Raw genomic sequence first — 20,171 nt, 5'->3', positions numbered from 1 at the left:
GCAACTCCGGGATGGTTTCTTAAGTACATAATACGGTATTGTGGCGCTCCAACTTCTGCCTGTGCTCTCTTCTACCTCTATAAATTGTATGCGAGTTCCCTAAGTTAGCATTCTAATAATTTCCCTCACTTTGTGTATCTTGAAAATTCGTGACACGCGATAAAAAGTGGTAATATCCATGCGCATTAACACTAATTATGAAAAAGACAAATAAGTCGACATTAATCGAGATAATAAAATATGTAAAACACAGCAAGTTTGTGTGTGTATGTGATATCGATTTTTATTCAACCGTACATGATACTCTGATAACATTTCTTTTCATTCAACAATTACCTACGACATGAATACGCGTTGGCATTTTCAACGCACTTGTCTTAATTCTAAATTTTGTATCGTTTAAAGTAGCATCTTTAACGAATGAAACGTAACTGTACAACATTTGCAACTCGCAGTTAGTTTAATATATATATTTATATGATTTAAAAATACATTCAACATTCAGTAATATTGTTATCACTAATATATCACTTTTGTATTCATTTTTTTTTTTCAAGAATTTATTATTTAGCATGATTGTTAGGATCCCTGATATAATTATCCAAAATTTCTTTTCGCTATTTACGTTATCAAAATATTAATACGAAATTTTCAATTAGCCTGTGCTCAATTTGGTATTAATATTTCTCAAGATAGCGAGATGAGTGGAAACTTCGTATATAAACTGCACAGTTAAGATTGATTATACCCTCTCCATAGCACGCATAATTCTATAAGCTCACCTGCTTATTTACGCTCTCAGCAGCTCATCTCGTAAAGTAAAGCAATTGAAAGCGCTAAGTCACAATTAATGACATAATAAAAATACATAATTTTTCATGATAACATTTGTTAAATGTAGAGGGTTTCTACAAACATCGAACGCTCTTTCAAGTTTTATAAAAAACTTGATTTTAATACTTTTTGAGCGAAAATTATGAAATAATTTTGTGAAGAACAATCAATTGCTATACTTTTTCATTTTCAGTTAGAGATTTATAATCTTAAATTGGATTCTTAATCAATTTAAATAAAAATTTGATTAAAATTAAGTGATTATCTATTTGCATTGTTGAGACTTATATGTCAAAGTTAATTTTCCATTTTTAGTTAATTCTCAAAAAACTTATACTCTTGCTCGTAGTATTATTTGTAATTTTGTAATTACACCTTTTGTGTGTAATTTTATCTCATTATAATTATAGTATATGCATAGTATACATTTATATATGTATATAATTCGTATAATACTTACAATTACTAAATATTCTCTCATCTCATAACTCTCTTTTAACATTAGTAGCATTTGTTTCATATAGTATACTGAGGCATTAAAGATTATTCACAACACAATGACTTATAGTTTTATTCATATAAATATCACAAGAGATTAGTTTGCCGGTATACGCGCGTTATATGATATCCCAGTTATGCTCAATATATTAATCGCTTACGACTAAATATATATCAATTCTGATTGATTATACGAGTATAATAACGTCATCAAAAATATGTTACATACAGTCAAAAGTGATTCACTTTAACTTCCAAAATTTCTGTTGCGATATAAATCGCATATCACACTGTTAGCAAGTAAGAAAAGATTGACTTATTGAACACCTTGTGCGTATAATAATAGTGATAGAAAAGGTCAGCAGTTTATCGCAGGGTAAAAGACACTTTTAAGTGACGTTATAATTCGGTGAACATCGTCACTCGAGAACAAGCAACATTGGAAGACGATAGCTGTATAAAAAGAATTTTATAAGGCAAGGTAGCTCGTTAAAGAAAAACAATAGAGAGTTGTCCGCAGAAGACAGTATTCAACGTTATTATTGTATATAATCGAGAGTTCATTGGCAGATGCATTGAAGTGATGTTTTTACTCGATAATAAGCGACGATGGAAGACATTTAATATGTGCAGAATAACAAGAATGGATGTCAATATATATTTTCCCGTAAAACTCGCGGGATAGCCATGTTGTAGAAATATATTTATCGTTATTATATAGAAATATATATTAAGCTTACTCTTAACATGTTCGTCGCGCTGTTATTACTAAAATACATGCAAAATTTCAGAGTCAAAACAAGCTGAAATATTAAACTTGAAATATTAACCTAACCTGAGCCAATATTAGGCAGACCTGTAAAATATATTGCAATTGAGACAATTTAACTAGTCTAGTATATAAATGACAGAAAATAATACAACATTTTATTACTGTACTTTCTTGTAGATATTACTCATAATGAGATTCATATAATACTGAGATGTGGATTATTGTCAATTAAATAATTAAATTAAATACTTCTTTATCATTTTCATTTAAAAATTTTCCTTTAGTCGATTCTTTCCCTTTCGATTATTACTTATTCCATTTAAACTTTCTTACAAACGTATGAGACAGATGGTCAACGCAAAATTAATAAACGGAATTACCCTCCGATGTTCTGATCTTGCAACGAACATGCTAATTGAAAGAGTTTATGACGAAATTGACATTTGCTTCACACATTGAAGACGCCAGTTTCGTAATACGCTCTTTGTTTTGATTTCGACAGACAGAACGTAGTTTGGATAACTACATGTACCGGCACTGTCAGCAGTAACAGGAACTCCTGGGTGGTGGAGTATCGCGCTCGTGACATCTTAGAACTTTTTGATGTGGTAACGGCGACTTATCCACCGTAGCCTCCATTCTGCGCATTACGCGGTCCAATAAAATTTCTACGGCACGCTCGATATTCTGCCCGGTTGCAGCACTTGTCTCCAGGTAAACCAAGCTGAAAAAGGAGCACAACGCGATCAGAAATTAGAGATCATAGATTGAAAACAAACATAATATTTCTCTTTTTAATGACGTTAGATATTGTTTTATTATTTCTAACTTACCCGTGTCTTTCTGCAAGATCCCGCGCTTTGTGTTCGCTGATGACGCGTTTATCCTCAAGATCGCATTTATTGCCACAGAGAATTATGTCTGGATCATCACAATATGCGTGTGTCTACACGTATATATACACAAAAATATAATATGTTAATTCAATAAATACAAAAATCACCCGAGAAAATTATACTAAATTAAAGTAAAATTTTCAAAACGAGATGTGTTATTAAATTTTGTAATTATATTTGGACACACATTTAATCTGACCGTTCAGATTAAAAATAAAATTTTTAATTGACTTAATTGATTTGATTTTAGTTAATGATTTTAATTCAAAAGTTAATTTCCTGTATTCGCTAATAAAACTGTTATTAAACATTTATTTTAATTTTTAAATCGAACGATAGCTTGAGTCATAAAATATAGGAAAAATATATGCTATATCTATTCTAAATATACATTCTAAATATATAGTCTAAATATATACACATACTATTATAATCAACGAGCAATAGTATCGATCAATACTTAATTAAAGCATCGCGGAAGAATTTCCGTGCCGCAAAAGAATTTAATTTCCATAAAATGTTATATTACATAAAGAATTAGAAATATAATCATGCAAAATAATACATGCGAAAAACGTAAAAAATTCTTTACAAATTCTTAGATATATTATTGCATAATTTGATTACTTGTTCTTTTACATTTGTCTTTTTTGCTTGTTATTATTAATATAAAAATGTAATTTTATAATCTATATAATTTTATATTATTCTCATATTTCTAATATCTCTCATATTCTAACGCATCAAACAATAAATGTCATATTCGTTTAAATAAATTGTACATTAGTAGGTAATCTTCAATAGCCAATTCTATCTACATGCTACATCACCATGCATCAAATATTAGATTAATAAGTATAACATTTCAGTATCATGTTAATACAAATACTATATGCAGCTGACGGTAATTTAAAAAATAGAAGAATTTAAATTTACTCAAAAAATCGTTCGATTAAAATCCATGCACGATTCTGCCAACGTGCGACATTTATAATAATGCTATTAAATGACGAATACCCTAAGCTGCTCCAGCCAGTTTCTAACTTCGAGAAACGATGATTCATTGGTCAGGTCAAAAATTAGTAGGAAACCCATGGAATCCCGGTAAAAGGCTGTAGTTAGACTTCTGAACCTAGATATTAACAACGTTAAGCTACTTGCGTGGAATGTTAGATTGGAAGTCTTAAGCCTCTGTTTGCACATGCAGGATACATCATACATATTGATTAGATGATTAGAACACCTCACAAATCGTGTACATTTATGCTCGAATCTTTCGGATCTTTGCAACAATTTATCCTACACAATTTAGTAAATGCAAACTTTCACAGACGTAGTTAAATTGAGATATTACAATGCAGAATATAATAACAGAATAGTATCGCAGGTCTATATTATCTCCATCGTATAAGTGCAAGTATATCTCACTCGCTTGCCAAAATTTAATGCCAATTTGTCAAAGAGTGCAGCAAATGCATGTTAACTATTGTACATTGCTCCTGCCGCAAAACTGCATTCACAAACTCCTCTAGCATTATTTACCTTTCTTGACCGGCCGTGTCCCAGAGCTGCAAGTGCACTCGTTGGGTTCTGCCATTTGCCGTTTGATATATCTGTAATAAAACAAATAGCCATTACTTCTCGATGCACCAAGGGAACATTCTTATCATCTGTCACTGCTGAAACCTGATATATATATATATATATATATATATATATATATATATATATATATATAACACAAGCGTGACTAATCCATATCCCATACTTTTCACTTACAATTAGCTTGCGTGGGATCATTAATTATTCCAAGCCTGTCATCGCAGCTCTGTCTCCTCAAAGAGGCATGCAACAGACCCTCTCAAAAATATGCAAGCTTGAAACAATCAACGCTACCACCCAAGAGATTGCCTCGCTCGTTCTCTCACCACTCGTTTCTCCTTGAAGTCGATTCCAACGGTGGAAATGAATCTGGAGTTGAACGTGCCGTCGGTGTACTGATAGAGGAAGCTCGTCTTGCCGACCCCGGAGTTGCCGAGCGCCAGGAACTTCACCAGGTAGTCGTAATTCATTTTGTCGCAAGCGCCTCAGTCGAGGATGTCCCGGAGAAGATTGTCCAGCCGGGGCGATCGCGCGTCTGCCCGCTGCCGTCGCCGACTTGTCGTCTGTCGTGCTGTCAACCGTCGGGAGCGCGCGGCGGTCAACGTGGACACCTGTTGCCTACGTGTGCCACTTTCGAAAGGTAATCCGCGTTAAAGGTTAACGTGGCACGCCGCCGAGCTGCGCCGAGCGGACCGGCCGATCGTCGTCCGAGAATTAAATCACTCGCGCCCGTGTCTCCACTCTCCACGCGACTTGACCTGACGCGTGTTAAAGGCGTGACGGGTGACGGCAGACGACAAGCAGGTCCACGCGGAAAGAAATGGCGCCGACGGCCGTTGCAGGGCTGCCACAAGTGCCACATCGGGCCGGGACCGTCGAAACCCCCTGTACATACACTACCGCCAATACATCCATTTTCGACATTGGTACTACGTAACCACGTTCATTTTCCGACACTGCCGATAAAACATCATCTGGTGCGCGTCCGCGCTACATCTGCAAATGTAATGGTGTTATACATATAATACCATTTAATACATATTATAATATTAAGTTATACATATAATAACTATATTATTAAATTACTCCTTATAAGATTAAATTACTCTTTTTCTCCTAACTATTATTTTCAAATCAAATGGTGAAATATAAAGAGGCTTAAGAATAAACAAAAAAAAATACTCTTACACAAAATAAAAAATAATATTTTATTTACCACAAAGTTGTTCCGCTGGCGCCCGATGCCTCTCCCAGGCCTCCTCCTCCTCCTCGCAGGCTGTGCTCTCGGGTTGTCAGTTCCCTTAATGCGACACTTTGCGCGTCGTTATCTCCTGAAGCATTTAAATAGATAATTTGATATTAAATAATTTTTAAGCGCATCAAACTTTTTATTTGTCACTCAATTAGATATTTATTTAAATAATTATTTATTTAAATAATTCCCGCTATACGCGTCGCGCGTCGCGTCACGACGCCGCGTCATGAGTTATCCAATCAAAACGTTTTATTTTATGACGTCATTTCCGACAAGTTGTCGGAAATATACAATCAACAATCTATATAGGCGCGCGCTATATAGATTGACCTATTACGATTGGTGGAAATATAAATCACTAGCATGAGACTTTCACTTCTATATATTTTTATGTTTCCGGACGTTGCTAATGTTGCTTCCGCCCTTCCGCCTTCTTCTTGCGAGACTTTATTGTATTTCCGTTGAACGTGCAAAGTAGCGACCTATTCGTAATAAATCAGTTGAAAAGTCGAAATATCCTCGATTATTCTGCGCCATCAGTGAGAATAGTAGTAGCGTAGCACCGGTGATAATTGAAGAATTGGACGAAAGTGCCATCAGCTCAATAGATATGGATATAAATGAGTTTGTCGAGGATACGTCGCTAATTGCCCACCAGGAAGATCGGTTAACAAAACTGTTCTTGAACGGCGAGTTAACATTTAGCGAATATTCGTCAAGGATGGATCTATATCCTGATATAGATCTGCAAATGACAGAAAGCGATGCGTCCAGGTATGGCTAAAGGCCTTTGATCTTTTAATCATTTTGACAGTTAATTCGCGAAAATTACATTTAATTCTATTTTTAGAAGGACGATCGGATTCGATCACGTCGCTGTACAAAAGATCATGGAACCGAAGCCGCACAAAGCAAATAACCGGTGTCAATTGTGTCAATTGTGTCAGAAAAGGAAAAGGCGCGTTTTACCGCGACCTTTGCGAAGACTTATGGGAGAGGCAACTTTAAGATACGGAAAAGGAGAAATTAAGTTACCGACTCAAATATGCATGGAGATCATTAGGTAAGTTCTCTCACGGTTCTATCGTGTTATTTTAGCGTAATACGCTTGGTTAAAATTTTTACGTACTCGAGCTGCTCGAGTGAGTGCCTTGATTAACATTCTCCATCAATTATTCTTTTAGGTTAGTACCGAGCGGCGATCCAGAACCGTTTCGGATGTTAGCTATGATATATCAAGATGATCAACCAGAGAAGTCGTTGCAATTTGCTTTAATCGCTGCATATCTTAGCCCGAAAAATGCAGATGAGTGGATAAGATTAGCTATATTGTCAGAGAAAAGCGGCGATATGACGCAAGCGATTACGTGTTACTCTAAAGCGATTCAAGCCAGTCCAGAGAACATAAGTTTACACGAGGAGCGAGCGCGCCTCCAAAGACAGATTAGAAAGCGGAGATTAGAAAGCGAAATATCGGAGATTAAAAAGCGTACTTGCGAGGATATACAAAACTGATTCATCAATTGGAAGCCGAAGATTGTGAATCTATAATTAAATACGCAAAGGAATTAGCCGAACGTACTGTGCAAAAGTATTATAACGATGAACTAGCGGCAGTCGAGGATATTTTTACCACTATTTTTATTACATTTAAATAAATTAATAAAGTTTACTGACAAGTATACATAATTTATTACAGTATTATATACTCTTTACCCTCTTTACAGATTTAATTTTTTACTTACGCTTGTCCTTTCCATATTTTTTATATTTTTATATATATTTTTTTATTTTATATTTTATATTTTTCAATACTTTTTTATTACTCTTATTACTTTATTTAACTTTTACTTTACAAAATTGCGTCTTATATATGTATATGTTATACATATACGATAACGGCGATGACGGCGACCATAGTTACACGACGTAGGCGGCTACGAGGCGACTCCGATATATGATGTCGCCTACATCTCGACATGAGTAAAAACGCACCTTGACAGTGACTCTCAGCGACTCTGCGTCAACCTGTCCGAGGCGCCGAGGCCTCTGCCTGGCACTTGCCTCTCTCAAGCTTCTCGACGAGCGAAGAGAGAGAGAAAGAGAAAGAGAGAATTGTTACGAGTTATAAGTTTGTATGTAGTACGAGCAACGATACGTTCGCCAAATGAGATAGACGAATTTACTGTGCGCGACTCCGATTTTTGTTTTTATTATTTTTTAACGTCACAATATGACGAAAATGTCTGTTTATCGCCGTGTGGGATTTCTGTTTCCGACAGTGCATTAAAACGTGTGTCAACAAGGTATAAAAACAATAAGAACGGAGCGCGTCGACGCTTAAAGTATAACAGTACTATTTTTATTACCGACTATTGTTCGTAAACATGGATTAGGTTAGGTTAGGTTAGGTTACGTGCTAAGTGCTGCTTGATGGGTGAAGATTCATCGAGTTCTGATGATGAATTAGCGGATGGATGGTCAGTAATCGGAGGTCAGAGGGCAGATACGCTTACGCTACAAATTATACGATTATCTCAAAATGTGATGAAAAAGCAGAGGAGATGGACGTAAAAATTGACGTTGAATACTGGTGAGTGCACATACAATCGTCCAACAAAATTCCTTGTTAATCTAGCTAGATTCTAGACTATAATTAGATCAGATTATAATTAACGCGCATTCAGTTCTACTTAGGTACACGATGTCGAAATTTATCCACTTAATATATAAAGACACATACTAATTTGTAATGGAATTATTTCTTTACAATTTCTGTAGACAATATAAATATAACATCAAAATCCTAAGGAATAGATTTTTTGAAGAAAATTTTTTTTGAAAATTGATATCTTGTGGCTGGATGATAAATAAATCATTATAATTTTACAGCGGCTCATGTGGGCACAAGAAACAATTTCTTCAGTTGGCGGAGGAGATAAAAAGGAATGTCCCCAATGTCCACGTCGCTGGCACAGCAGGAAGGCAAGGTAAGTTGTAAATGTATCATAAATATGAATGAACAAACGTGAACAAATAGAAATATATCTGTTATCTTGATTTTAGCTTCCTTCGAAGTGCAAGTAAACGATGAATTGGTATATTCTAAGCTCCAAACACTTGCGTTTCCCGATTTTGTTGCGATCGCGGATATGATCAAAGACGTATCCGCGGGTAAACCAGTGAGGAAAGTTGACCAACAACAGGCCGTGGACTGTGTACTATTGTAAACACGTTTTTTTTTTTGTAGATCAGGTACAGAACGACAAGCTCATTTTATTGATATTTATTACAGAAATAAAAAAATGTATTTACTATAAAATACTTATGTACTTAATAATATTTAGTACTTAATTATATATTAGATATTAATATACTTTTTAATACAGTAGAGATTCTTCTGTAGTTTGTTCATGATGAGTTACGCATAAAGTTTAGATAATTAATCTAGAAATCATTTGTTTAAGAATAGTAGATATGATCGCCAATCTTAAGTATACCTTGCGTATTTTCCAATCTAGTTAAATAGATTCCAAATCGCAACTTTCCATGGAACTCTTCCGCTAACGTTCTTAATGGCTCGATAGTCTTCTTGCCGGTTGTTTGATCAATGCATATCATTTGACATCTCGTGCAAGGACCGTTTACCTGCCATTGAATGCATTATAGCAATATACTTTAAATCAATATCTTAGTCAATATAAAAAATTCATACTTTAAATTTATTATTTCCAATGCGAACATGTTCCCACTGCATTTCATCAAAGGCCTTGCAGCCTTCCATAATGATGTTTCCTCTGAATCGATGCACAGCTGTGTTCTTTTCGAAATCTAAGTCGTCAGATACCTTGTCGATAAGCCATGACACACTTGCTTCGTTTACCGCTAAATATTGTGCCTGACTAGAAAATGATAATTCTGCCTTATCTAATCCTGCAAGAGAGAAATAATAAGTTCTCCACTAATCTAAGTAACCGCAACTTTGGACTTAGCATAACATTTTCACATTTATACCATACCTTTCTTTTGTCTCTTATGACTTTGTCGAATTAATCTAAGATTTGGTTTGCCCAATGCCAAACTCAGCCACTCGGAGACTTCTGATCCGCAGTCAATACCTTGCACTCTACTCTCACATACTCTGCTTTGACATATAGGATGTTCCACTGACTTCTCATAAGTATCTTCTAAAGGGATTTCAATTGTTGGCATTCCTAAAACGATTTGTTATTATTTACGCTAAAATAACGCTATATTAAATTGTATTGCAGAATGCTTAAATCATAAAATTTAACCATTATTACCTGGATATGTTAGTTTCATAAGCTTTTGCTTTCTAAAAATAACAGGCTTGAGCAAACATAGATTCGTATGATGCTTTTGCGTCAAGCAAGTTCCAGAGGATGTCATTATCATCCATTCTCTGTCATATTCCAGACCCTTTGAATTTAAATTCCATGAATCTGCAATTTCATATGCTCCACACGATTTGATAGGGTATATAAATAATCGTTGTAAGGTACATTTGTTTATTTGTGCATTTATTTTATTAGAATTTATAGAATTTATAATGCGATCAAGGCTCTCACGTTTATCATGAAAATCATTTTGCAAATTATTGTTTATAATATTTTTTTCGTCACTTGTAATACGTGGAATAGAATATTCTAAGATGTTGGAATTGTAAAAATGTCTGTAGTTTTTATGAAGTCCCGTCTTGCGGTTTTCCCACCATTGCGGAAATTTTCTGATACACGGTTCGTCGATGAAACATTTGGTAATCATAAGTAAGACTGTCTGAACGTCTTTAATCGTGGACATATATCCAAAAGAGATTCTCACTGCTCCGGTCGGTTTCCCATTTATTAAATCTGCAGCACCGCCACACGTGTATCCCGCTTCGTAGTTTTGAAGAATTTCTTTAGGCGAGAGAGATAAGTGTCTCTGACATGCACCGGGATTACAAAAGCAGCCTGTCCTAAGGTGAATCTTAAATAACGCTGCCATATTTACGACTTCCATGTATCCTACGTATTCACCATTAGATCGGATAAGATTAAACGCAACAATCCCCCCTTGCGAGTTGCGATCCTCATAATCAGAATCGGAGTAGAGTTTCACAACTTGTTTACCATTACAATGATGTAATGTTAGCAGGGAGTGATGCAGAGTCTTGGCGAGAGAAAAGACATGTTTCGATATTTGGTCCATAGTTAGCTTCGAAAGTATCTCAAAGCCATATTGTAAAGACGCGATAGATAGGAACGGCGCGGTTCCATCTTCGAACCTGCGAAAGATGTTTCAGGATAATTTATTTGTTTCGAAGTCAAACGCGATTCTTACTTTACCTTTGATGCAATACTTGACGTTTTCTGTGAAATCTTTCAGAACTGAGAGTGACGTCCACGGTACCGCCACCGTAATAGATCTTCTCTAGAACGTCCGAGCTGGCGTTCTTAACGAGTAAGGCGCCGATACCAGTGGGATAGCCAAACATTTTATAGAAAGACAGACACACGAAGTCCGGTTTGAAAGTAGATAAATCCAAATTATTCGTTGGCGCAAAGCTGGCCGCGTCGAGCAGAACGTACCATCTGGTCGACGGTCTATCAGCAAAAGTAGAAAGCGCTCCAGCATGCGCGTCTCTGATCCATTTAAGGGGATACTTTAATCCAGAAAAATTGCATTGCGCGGAATACACGAAGAGAGAATTGCTGCTCTGTCGCTCGTCGGGATCGCGAGGGCTTGAACGCTGGCCGAGAATCTGAAACGCCTGATCGTGGCCCAAGCAAATGACCTCGGCGCCTCTGGCAGCGACCACGTCTCGCATCCCGAGGACCGACGTGTGATTGTCCTGCACGTAAACGAAACTGCCCGAATGCGGGGACGTTGCTGTCCCGTTGTCCTCATCCGTCCTGAAACGGAATCCTTCCGCGATTATCTTTAGACTCCCCGTAGCGCCCGAGGTGAAGATAATGCTGTACTCATCGGGATTCGTGTTGAAGTGGCTCAGAATGCTGAGAGAATGATAATTCTAATCAACTATAAATTCATTATCTGGCACGCGCCCAAGCCCCCCCCCCCCAATTATCTGTAGTTATGATCTCTCACCGGTATCTCATACGCTCGATAACGTCCTGTGTCGACGAACTCCCAATACCGATAGAATGCGGATTAGCGTAGAGTGAGCTATGCAGATCGGCGCTCACATTTCTGATCTGTGCATCCGAATACAGAGTTGCGCCCGCATGATCCACGTAACACTCGCCTGAAGAAAGAAAACACGTGGAGATAACAATACTTTTTATATTATTACATTTATATTATAACATTTATTTCCCGTACGGTTCTCTTGCATTAAATTAAATTTAAAATATTAAAACAAGTGTTAAAGATCTTTTTGTTATCAAATAAATTTTATTCTTAATCTTATAATGATAATAAGTCAATGATCCAGTATCAATTTTTTTCGATTAATATTCAACGTAATAAAACAGATTGCCAAATATTAGTCAAGCCCATATTATGTTTGTAAATATTTATGCAAGACGTCTCAAAGTCCTCGAATATTCATTAAGACTGACTAATTTGGAATTGACTTTTCTTAATTAAAACATTAAAGCGTCTATAATTTTTGCATTAATTAACGATTGAAAATGAGAGACAACAAGAGAGAAAACAAACGATAAAATCTTTATTATGATTGAATATATCATTATAATAGAGATAAATAATTATCTTTATCATAATGACGTATTCTTTATTTGACTATAATTTGGATTGAAGTAACGGAATTATTTAATGTTAAAAGCCGGAAGGGTGCGATAAACAATTATAAATAATTATGGTGCGATAAAAAATTATTTTGTAACTAATAAATAATTTATTATTTTCCTCGATCCTTTCGTTAAAACGTCCGGCTGCTTTGAGACGTCCTGTACGATAATAGAGCCCCATTATGTAAATAGCTGTTGTAACAATCATCACCCGTGTCCTTGTCACGTCACTATCGCGCGTCACGGACTCGAGCACGCCGCCGTGTCACGCGAATAACTTCTATTGTAAACGCAAAGGTTTCAAGAAGCCATTAATGGAAATGCGTCGATATCTTAAATAAACTAGCCACCCAAGTTCCATTAGCTTAGCAAAAGCGGTTCTCCGTGGGGCGGAACCTCTCTCTTTTCACTCCTCCGAGTACCTCCTCACCTTCAAGTCTCGCGAATTCGCTCTCGAGCGTTCGCGCGGTGGCGTCGTCGTAAATCGGCGTGAACTCCACCATGGTCTCCACGGTGGTCTCCCCCATATCGATTCCGGTGCCGGATCTTGGGTCCACGTGGCGCGCACTGATCGCCAGAGCTCCGCTGACGACACGCCGGAGATCGGAGATACGCGAGCGATTGCTCAACCGAGTTTCTACTGCAGTCGCCGCTAACTATCCGCCGTCCAAGGAATAATTAATGACGCGAAGGAGATGGACGGAAGGAACCGGCAGGCACCGGCCACTATCGGCGCGATTATCGTCCGCGTGTTTACGTCGTAACGACGTAATTAACGTGGATTAGGGTGTCCGCGTGGGATAAGACTGTCATTATCGAGCGGAGCAGCGATTCTCTCAACACGATATCTTTCATATTCACGATATACGATATAAAAGAATCTTTGATATATTTTTTTGTGTTGTTGCATATCACCCCGCCCGAGGGTAAATAAACGATAGAGATTTATCGTAGGATTTGCGACACGAGAACTCTAACGTCACTGTATTTTTTTTCGTTACACGCGTATCGTTGTGAAATTGTTTACTACACGTTACACGTCTAAATACACATTACACGGATGCTTCAACATTCGCTGGAACAAGACTTATCGATACGCGTCATGTTTAAATGTTGACTTAGTGAGAGGAGTAGCCAATCGCTCGATAATTGATATTTAGCACTTGGTGCACGCGGTTACCCTGTTTCGTATACATTTAAATGCATTTAAGTAAACGGTATCGTAATTTGTAAATTTAACTGAATTTAGATTTTAATAAATAAGTATCTTTTAGTCGATCTCTCGTGTTTTTGTATAAAAGATTCGTGTATTATATGATGTCACGATTGCGCGATATGATATGATTTTGCGATGAGACTGCATCGCGAAATCACGCCAAGTTATTTAACTCGATAAAAAGCAAAGCGACCTTTTTATACAGTTATATAAATTTGTTTTTTTCCCTTTCTTTTCACAACAGCACACACGTCAGTTCGCGATCGAACCACCGATTATTTGGAACTGCATTTTGAAATGCACACGCCACGCCGTACACTTGCAGACTAATGCTGATACATGTTTTATATCGGATAGTAGGCTTTTTTTTATTACTCGGGTCTTGTGTAATTTATGAAAGTTGCAGAGTAATGATATCGCGAGAAGTCGAGACACCACGACTTACTACGAACATTTCGAACCTTTCAACGTGCGTGACGAGGTGGCCGAGTGGTTAAGGCGTTGGACTGCTAATCCAATGTGCTCTGCACGCGTGGGTTCGAATCCCATCCTCGTCGTATTTTTTTTTATTCTTTTTTTTTTTTTTACTTTCTCGCAGAAGGCAAATTTAATGTTACATAAAGCGATATCTGTAACGATCTACAATTTAAACTTTATGCGACAATTTAAACAAAATAATTTCTGTGAAATGACCATCCCATGCAGAAAATTAGGAGGGACAACTGTATATTTCGTATCAAAGATAATTATATCAATCGGGGTTCACGTTCTATAATATATCATCATATAATAATCTCATAAATTTAAATTAATCACGTAAAAGATATCCTGTCAATGATAACTCATTTGCGAGCCGTTTCAAGATAATGTTTGCCGAGTGGAAATTTTGTGTGAACTCCATATGCCTCATGTCGAAGTTTGACTCAAGTATCAAATAACATATATAACAAAGAGAACGTTAAACCGCTTTTGCATGTGAGATATTTTGAGTAAGAGTTGACGAGTCGTCGACGTTCCTGAAAATAAAGAATTTACTGGGGTGATACTGGGTCACGGACGGAAATACGTAACCTCCGCGTGTGCGGTGTACTTTTACAAAGGAAAAAATTCGACGACTTATGTGAAGGGATACGCCCGTCCGTGACCTAGCACCATCGCACCTAAAGCACAGTGGTGACCAACTTTTACACAACAAAGGGGCTGACGGTGTTATATAAATATTCAATATATTGCATCGCGCAAATTTTATGCGTCTTTCGCTCTATATTTATGAGCGATTCAATTGAACCTTCAAAGATTTCAGGGATATTTTCGAGTTCGTTGGAAAAACAGCTTTTTTGATCAAACATATAGCGTGGTTCTGCAGTTCTCATAAATGTTGAGAAAAAACAATGAGAATGAGACACCCTAATTAAAATATCGCGATTCATATAATGAGATTGCACAAGTATTTATAAAGAGTAATGATGAGTATGAAAGTAATAAAGTATTATCCCAAACGTTGGCAGGTTACGCGTGTTCCCGAGATCATATTAAAAATCCATTAAGCGTAATTTATAAGTGGAACGTCGAGGAGAGCCGATATCATGATTATTCATTTTCTCTCGTATCTCTTATCGCTGCATTTATCATTTATTGGTTTTAATCTGTTCTCTGATATAATCGCGTTGATATTACTCTGTATTTGATATTACTGTGTATTTACGGAGAAGAGAGATTAAGTTCTCCCGCAAATTTATTCGAAATTTTCCACTTGTTCATTTCTAGCTTAAGATTAATCGCATTATACGTTTTCATTGTGATATAACGATCTTACTCGTAAAATTGGCGAGACAAAGAGCGAATTGATAAACACGATGCTCACTGTTTTTATTTTAATTTGAAACCAATCGTTGTTTTTTTTTCCAGATTGAGTACACCATTTAATTCGAGTTAGAAATAAAAATGGAATTTAGTCCTCAAGGCTTGACGAAACTGTCCACAGGCGATCACGCCCATTTCATATCTAATAACTAGAGCACCTAAAAAGTGTTACGTATTTCCACTGTTACACATATGACACCGCTTGTGCCGATACGGGAATTTGGAGAAAGTGCGTCCTTGGCGAGTCCTACAATATCATATGGTGAGTTTATATAAATGTATCATATATTACGTAAGGAGAGACTTGCAAAGTTATATGCGAGAATCGCACCGCCGGGTTTCCTTCTTTCCAAGTGAATTAGATTAATCTCACGTACACTGTCATTGCGTATTCGTGTGTAAAACATGAGAGTAATGTCCATTTCTACTAATTCAGATTAACTTTAAATCTTTTTCCAAGATCTTAGAACTAGTTAATCAGCATTGATAGAAATGGACATAAGGCTTGTAAGAGGATTTAACTTACTTTCTATCTTTTTAATTTTCAGAACTATAAGTTAATCTGCATTGGTAGAAATGGACATAAGGCTTGTAAGAAGAAAACAGTTGCCTAATTATGACGCTCGCATCGAAAAAAGAATTTCGTGAGTATTTGTACCTTTTTTACGCACACTATTAAATATTAAAGGATAAAATTTAAACCAAAACCTTGAGTTAAATCGTTATTTTTGACTACCATGTCGAATTTTATTACTTTGACACAAAAAACTATTACTTTAACTCCCTTGGTCTAGTTTAATTAACATTGTTTCAGTAAAATTAACGACATATTGAGTGATATTGAGTAAGAGCAGTGACGACTTATAGAAATGGTTAAAAATGATTCGAATTGAGTCCAATTTAACACTCCGAACTTAACAGTGCAAGAGAGATATTGAAATATTTCATTTTTATTGTTACAGCTAAATGTTTATTCAGAGAAACGACACGCGAAGAAACGAGAGTAACAGGATAATCGATGAAATCGAAAGTACAAGAGCGCATCACGATATTATCCAATTCACCTTATTTGTAAATATTGTGCATATTTGTCGGATGCGTCGTATCGCCAGGATATCAAGAGTGAGGAGTAATTATCAAGGATAAGTGTGTTGTGCCCTCGACGTTCTCTAATAAACCGTACAATGCCAGATCCGCGATCTGAATTTCGTGGGGAGCCACGCCCGTGCAATTCGTCCGTGTTCCCCCTCGAGCGGCTGTCCTACCTCTCCTTTACGCCTCCTTTCGTATGCTCCTTTCTTGATGATTTCCCACAAAGAAGTCCCATATACATCTCCCTCTCCCATCGACCATGCCCAATCACCTCGAACAAGGTACCCAAAATTCGATCGAACCCCCTACAACTTCACCCGCGTATAAATAGTGGCCGACAGCTACCATTTCGGCAGAAACCCAGTAGTTGTTCCACCTCAGACGAGCAAAATGGCATTCAAGGTAAGCACGTCAATTCTGTCGGGAAATTATTTCGATATTTTATACCATCAAGTAACATAGTGTAAAATCTTAAGAAACGAGATGCCTCTCGCGTAAAACATACAGAAGGAGGAGAACTGCGAAAGAACTTGACAGTTAATAGATTTCCAATTACGGATAATCAAAGCATCTATTTCGTACATTCTGGATTCTTATAATCCATATTATAGTAAAATGAAATAAATAAGTAGTTTAAGGAGATAAATCTGATCTTATTTTTCAATCGAACATCCTTAAAAGTTAAACCTGTAAAAAATAGTGCAAAAATATCTATACATCATTGATGAGACCAATTCATTTCTCTGCAGTTCATAGTGCTCGCAGCCTTCGTTGCGATAGCGAGTGCCGGCGGACCGGCGGCCTACGACATCGGCACGATATCCGCCGACCACAACAGCATCGGCTACAGCCAGGAGTCCACGCAGAAGGGTTACGCCGGCCAGAATGTCGTGTCCTCGTACAGCCGCGCCGAGGACTCCGCGCACTCGTCGGTACGCGTGAGCAACAGCCACGTGAGCAACGACGCCCTGCTGGAGCAGCACGCCATCGGCTACGGCTACGGATACGCCGCGCCGGCCTTGGCCAAGCCCCTGATCGCCGCGCAACCCGCGCCCCTGATCGCCAAAGCCGCTTACGCCTCGCCAGCCTTGGCGACATACGCCGCTCACCCTGCCCCGGTGCTCGCTAAAGCCGCATACGCCGCGCCGGCTTACGGATACGCTGCCTCACCAGCTTATGGATACGCTGCCGCACCCGCTTATGGATACGCTGCCGCACCCGCTTATGGATACGCTGCCGCGCCCGCTTATGGATATGCCGCCGCGGCCGCACCGGCTCTTTTGGCCGCGAAGACGGCATATGCTGCACCCGCTGCCTACAGTTACGCCAGCCCGCTCCTGGCCAAGACCTACGCCGCCCCGGCCCCGCTCATCGCTAAGACCGCCGCGTACACCTATGCCGCGCCAGCAGCCCCCCTGATCACCAAGGCCGCTTATGCCGCTCCGCTTCTGTCCAAGACCTATGCCGCGCCGATTGCCGCCCCGCTTTTGGCAAAGCCCGCTTACGCGTACAGCGGCTACGGTGCTCATGCCGCGCCGCTAATCGCCAAGACCTATGCCGCCCCTTACTCGTACGAGACAGCTGCACCTGTGGTGCACGCCGCCTTCAGCGGCTTCGGCACTAGCTATTCCTGGTAAACGATTCCGATAACTGTAGATCTCTCGCGGTTCAGCGCAAGTCCCCTCGACACAGTATACCGTATTCCCTCTGGTACATGCGCAGGATTATCTACGTAGATGTGTATATACTTAATTTATAGTATATAATATTTTTATATTTATATACCTCATTGTATACACTGCGTATTCTGCTCTCTCTATCCATGAAACCTTCAACAGAATCCTTCACACAAGACACCTCTTGACACGGAACACATTTCTTAAAGTACAATACTCGTATTTTGCAGATTAATAGCGAACAGACATTTTTTTTGTATTAGATATGAATAAAGCGAACTTTTGTTAACAGGACGTAAACACCTTCACTTTTTAATCTACACGTAAGGCATCGTTTTTCGCGCGGTTAAGCAGGCGGCTTAACGAAAGTGATCTCTCGATCAGTCCTCTTTACGAAATCGACACGAGTATTCTTGTTCTCCCGTTTGCACGTTCTTCATCTGCGTATGAATATCGTTAATCCGGCACGTAACACAGTACACAGTAAAGAAAGTCGCGTGCGTGCAGCGAGAACGATTGAACAGCGAGCACAAAAGACTGAGAAAACGAGTTAGCTGAAAGCGTAACTTGATGTAAAAGAGAATAGACGCGTATCGCCTAATTTCCAGTTGTAACTCAAAAGAATTTGCATACAATGGATAATCGAAAAATACGTCGATCGCTCCACAACATCGTTGAACGAATCCGCTTGAATAGTCGACTACAGGCTGACTTTCACATATGACCGGTTTTCCCGTAAACAGACGCGATGATGAAATGATCGATGCGTGATCTAGTTTCTTATTTGGCACAGAATTCGTTGCGGTTTATTTAGCCGACTCTATTAGGTTGATTCGTAAATAAGTTCCGCTGCAGGTGACGACAATCTATACTGTGAAATTCGTAGGGCCTGAATGAAGTGAAGTTATATTCAATTTAAGTCGTTTTTAATCATTTTTTATAAGTCATCATTGCGCCTACTCAATATGTCGTTAATTTAACTAAAACAAGAGTTAAAATAATACTGTTTTGTGTTAAAATAATAAATTTCGACACACACGGTAGTTAAAAATAACAAAAATGTTATTAACACGCCGCAGGTCATTGTTTAGAAACCGTTTTTAAAGAAACTTGATTTAAAAAATGGAACTTATTACGAATCAACCCAATAGAACATTTATTAACGCGGTTTATTAATTTTGATAAATAAAGTCAAATTGCGGTCTATTTCCTTTCTCCTCATTCTTCGATTTTAAGAACTTTTCAGCAAGACACAAGTCGACACAAGTGTCGTTTTATCTTTGTTACTCATTGCCAAAAAAGAAAGATAGGCTGCGGTCCACTTGACGCTACAAATGCTTCGAACCATTCCTCTTCTCTTTTCTTTCAATGAAGAAAGAAGGAGGAGAAGAATGCTCCAAACCATTTGTAGCGTCAAGTGGACCGCAGCCATAGTTTGCGTCGACTCGTGTTTTTTGCTGGTAAGCTCTCATTGGTAATTGTATTGTTATTATTGTTAATATGTCAAACAAGCGAGCGGAATGTAATTGTGGCGTGGGAGTCTAAATCGAGGACATAATATATCTTTTCTGTGCCTTTATAAATCATAACATTTCTCTTGTATGTACATAATTGCCGCCATCATGCGCAGAACGTGATCGTCATCTTTCTTCGCATCGTGAGCGACCATCAGGCCATCAGCCTGATCAGCC

At 38.0% G+C, this 20,171-nt stretch overlaps 5 protein-coding genes and 1 non-coding gene across 8 annotated transcripts; 4 read left to right on the top strand and 2 right to left on the bottom strand.

Annotated features, from left to right (window-relative positions):
* Positions 1 to 259: 259 nt before the first annotated feature.
* On the bottom strand, positions 260 to 7,744 carry Rab27 (RAS oncogene family member Rab27). The gene is made up of 7 exons (XM_071771109.1): positions 7,603 to 7,744; positions 5,819 to 5,933; positions 4,929 to 5,598; positions 4,543 to 4,613; positions 4,018 to 4,132; positions 2,938 to 3,050; positions 260 to 2,828 (listed from the first exon to the last, which is right to left on the bottom strand). The coding sequence occupies exons 3-7, from the start codon at positions 5,070 to 5,072 to the stop codon at positions 2,645 to 2,647; spliced, it is 627 nt and encodes a 208-aa protein (XP_071627210.1). The 5' UTR covers positions 5,073 to 5,598; positions 5,819 to 5,933; positions 7,603 to 7,744; the 3' UTR covers positions 260 to 2,644.
* On the top strand, positions 6,284 to 7,536 carry LOC139808759 (general transcription factor 3C polypeptide 3-like). The gene is made up of 3 exons (XM_071771108.1): positions 6,284 to 6,631; positions 6,708 to 6,920; positions 7,042 to 7,536. The coding sequence occupies exons 1-3, from the start codon at positions 6,468 to 6,470 to the stop codon at positions 7,370 to 7,372; spliced, it is 708 nt and encodes a 235-aa protein (XP_071627209.1). The 5' UTR covers positions 6,284 to 6,467; the 3' UTR covers positions 7,373 to 7,536.
* Positions 7,745 to 7,887: 143 nt separating the features above from the next.
* On the top strand, positions 7,888 to 9,250 carry LOC139808762 (migration and invasion enhancer 1-like). The gene is made up of 4 exons (XM_071771112.1): positions 7,888 to 8,163; positions 8,254 to 8,450; positions 8,750 to 8,847; positions 8,924 to 9,250. Exons 2-4 carry the CDS (start codon positions 8,335 to 8,337, stop codon positions 9,085 to 9,087), a joined length of 378 nt encoding a protein of 125 aa, XP_071627213.1. The 5' UTR covers positions 7,888 to 8,163; positions 8,254 to 8,334; the 3' UTR covers positions 9,088 to 9,250.
* Mal (molybdenum cofactor sulfurase) lies at positions 9,129 to 14,173 on the bottom strand. 3 transcript variants are annotated; one of them, XM_071771090.1, is made up of 8 exons: positions 14,043 to 14,173; positions 13,064 to 13,289; positions 11,969 to 12,125; positions 11,206 to 11,874; positions 10,162 to 11,144; positions 9,877 to 10,071; positions 9,573 to 9,790; positions 9,129 to 9,505 (listed from the first exon to the last, which is right to left on the bottom strand). In XM_071771090.1, exons 2-8 carry the CDS (start codon positions 13,158 to 13,160, stop codon positions 9,320 to 9,322), a joined length of 2,505 nt encoding a protein of 834 aa, XP_071627191.1. In that variant the 5' UTR covers positions 13,161 to 13,289; positions 14,043 to 14,173; the 3' UTR covers positions 9,129 to 9,319. The 3 variants fall into 3 exon arrangements, with proteins under 3 accessions (XP_071627191.1, XP_071627192.1, XP_071627194.1); XM_071771091.1 differs by having other exon boundaries at positions 14,053 to 14,158; XM_071771093.1 differs by lacking the exons at positions 13,064 to 13,289; positions 14,043 to 14,173 and having other exon boundaries at positions 11,206 to 11,891; positions 11,969 to 12,108.
* Positions 14,174 to 14,324: 151 nt separating this feature from the next.
* On the top strand, positions 14,325 to 14,406 carry Trnas-gcu (transfer RNA serine (anticodon GCU)). Its single transcript has one exon. It is a non-coding gene; the product is annotated as a tRNA-Ser (tRNA).
* LOC139808758 (uncharacterized) lies at positions 14,327 to 19,936 on the top strand. The gene is made up of 4 exons (XM_071771107.1): positions 14,327 to 15,974; positions 16,261 to 16,356; positions 16,675 to 17,206; positions 17,554 to 19,936. The coding sequence occupies exons 3-4, from the start codon at positions 17,195 to 17,197 to the stop codon at positions 18,439 to 18,441; spliced, it is 900 nt and encodes a 299-aa protein (XP_071627208.1). The 5' UTR covers positions 14,327 to 15,974; positions 16,261 to 16,356; positions 16,675 to 17,194; the 3' UTR covers positions 18,442 to 19,936.
* The last annotated feature ends 235 nt before the right edge of the window (positions 19,937 to 20,171 follow it).

The sequence above is a fragment of the Temnothorax longispinosus genome, chromosome 2 (genome assembly GCF_030848805.1).
Source record: "Temnothorax longispinosus isolate EJ_2023e chromosome 2, Tlon_JGU_v1, whole genome shotgun sequence".
Lineage (NCBI taxonomy): Eukaryota > Metazoa > Arthropoda > Insecta > Hymenoptera > Formicidae > Temnothorax > Temnothorax longispinosus.
This window is presented reverse-complemented; position numbering and strand designations above follow the sequence as displayed.

What these genes read in the sequence shown, in the direction of transcription:
- Rab27 (XM_071771109.1), bottom strand. Translation starts at nt 5,072, where the DNA reads ATGAATTACGACTACCTGGTGAAGTTCCTGGCGCTCGGCAACTCCGGG. An exon ending in GACACGGCCGGTCAAGAAAG is followed by an intron (nt 4,133 to 4,542) that starts GTAAATAATGCT and finishes GTTAATATCTAG; the next exon opens with GTTCAGAAGTCTAACTACAG. An exon ending in GATCTTGCAGAAAGACACGG is followed by an intron (nt 2,829 to 2,937) that starts GTAAGTTAGAAA and finishes CTCCTTTTTCAG; the next exon opens with CTTGGTTTACCTGGAGACAA.
- Mal (XM_071771090.1), bottom strand. Translation starts at nt 13,160, where the DNA reads ATGGGGGAGACCACCGTGGAGACCATGGTGGAGTTCACGCCGATTTAC. An exon ending in TCATAAGAGACAAAAGAAAG is followed by an intron (nt 9,791 to 9,876) that starts GTATGGTATAAA and finishes TCTCTCTTGCAG; the next exon opens with GATTAGATAAGGCAGAATTA. An exon ending in TTGGAAATAATAAATTTAAA is followed by an intron (nt 9,506 to 9,572) that starts GTATGAATTTTT and finishes ATTCAATGGCAG; the next exon opens with GTAAACGGTCCTTGCACGAG.
- LOC139808762 (XM_071771112.1), top strand. Translation starts at nt 8,335, where the DNA reads ATGGTCAGTAATCGGAGGTCAGAGGGCAGATACGCTTACGCTACAAAT. An exon ending in AAAATTGACGTTGAATACTG is followed by an intron (nt 8,451 to 8,749) that starts GTGAGTGCACAT and finishes ATAATTTTACAG; the next exon opens with CGGCTCATGTGGGCACAAGA. An exon ending in TGGCACAGCAGGAAGGCAAG is followed by an intron (nt 8,848 to 8,923) that starts GTAAGTTGTAAA and finishes TCTTGATTTTAG; the next exon opens with CTTCCTTCGAAGTGCAAGTA.
- LOC139808759 (XM_071771108.1), top strand. Translation starts at nt 6,468, where the DNA reads ATGGATATAAATGAGTTTGTCGAGGATACGTCGCTAATTGCCCACCAG. An exon ending in ACAGAAAGCGATGCGTCCAG is followed by an intron (nt 6,632 to 6,707) that starts GTATGGCTAAAG and finishes TTCTATTTTTAG; the next exon opens with AAGGACGATCGGATTCGATC. An exon ending in ATATGCATGGAGATCATTAG is followed by an intron (nt 6,921 to 7,041) that starts GTAAGTTCTCTC and finishes TTATTCTTTTAG; the next exon opens with GTTAGTACCGAGCGGCGATC.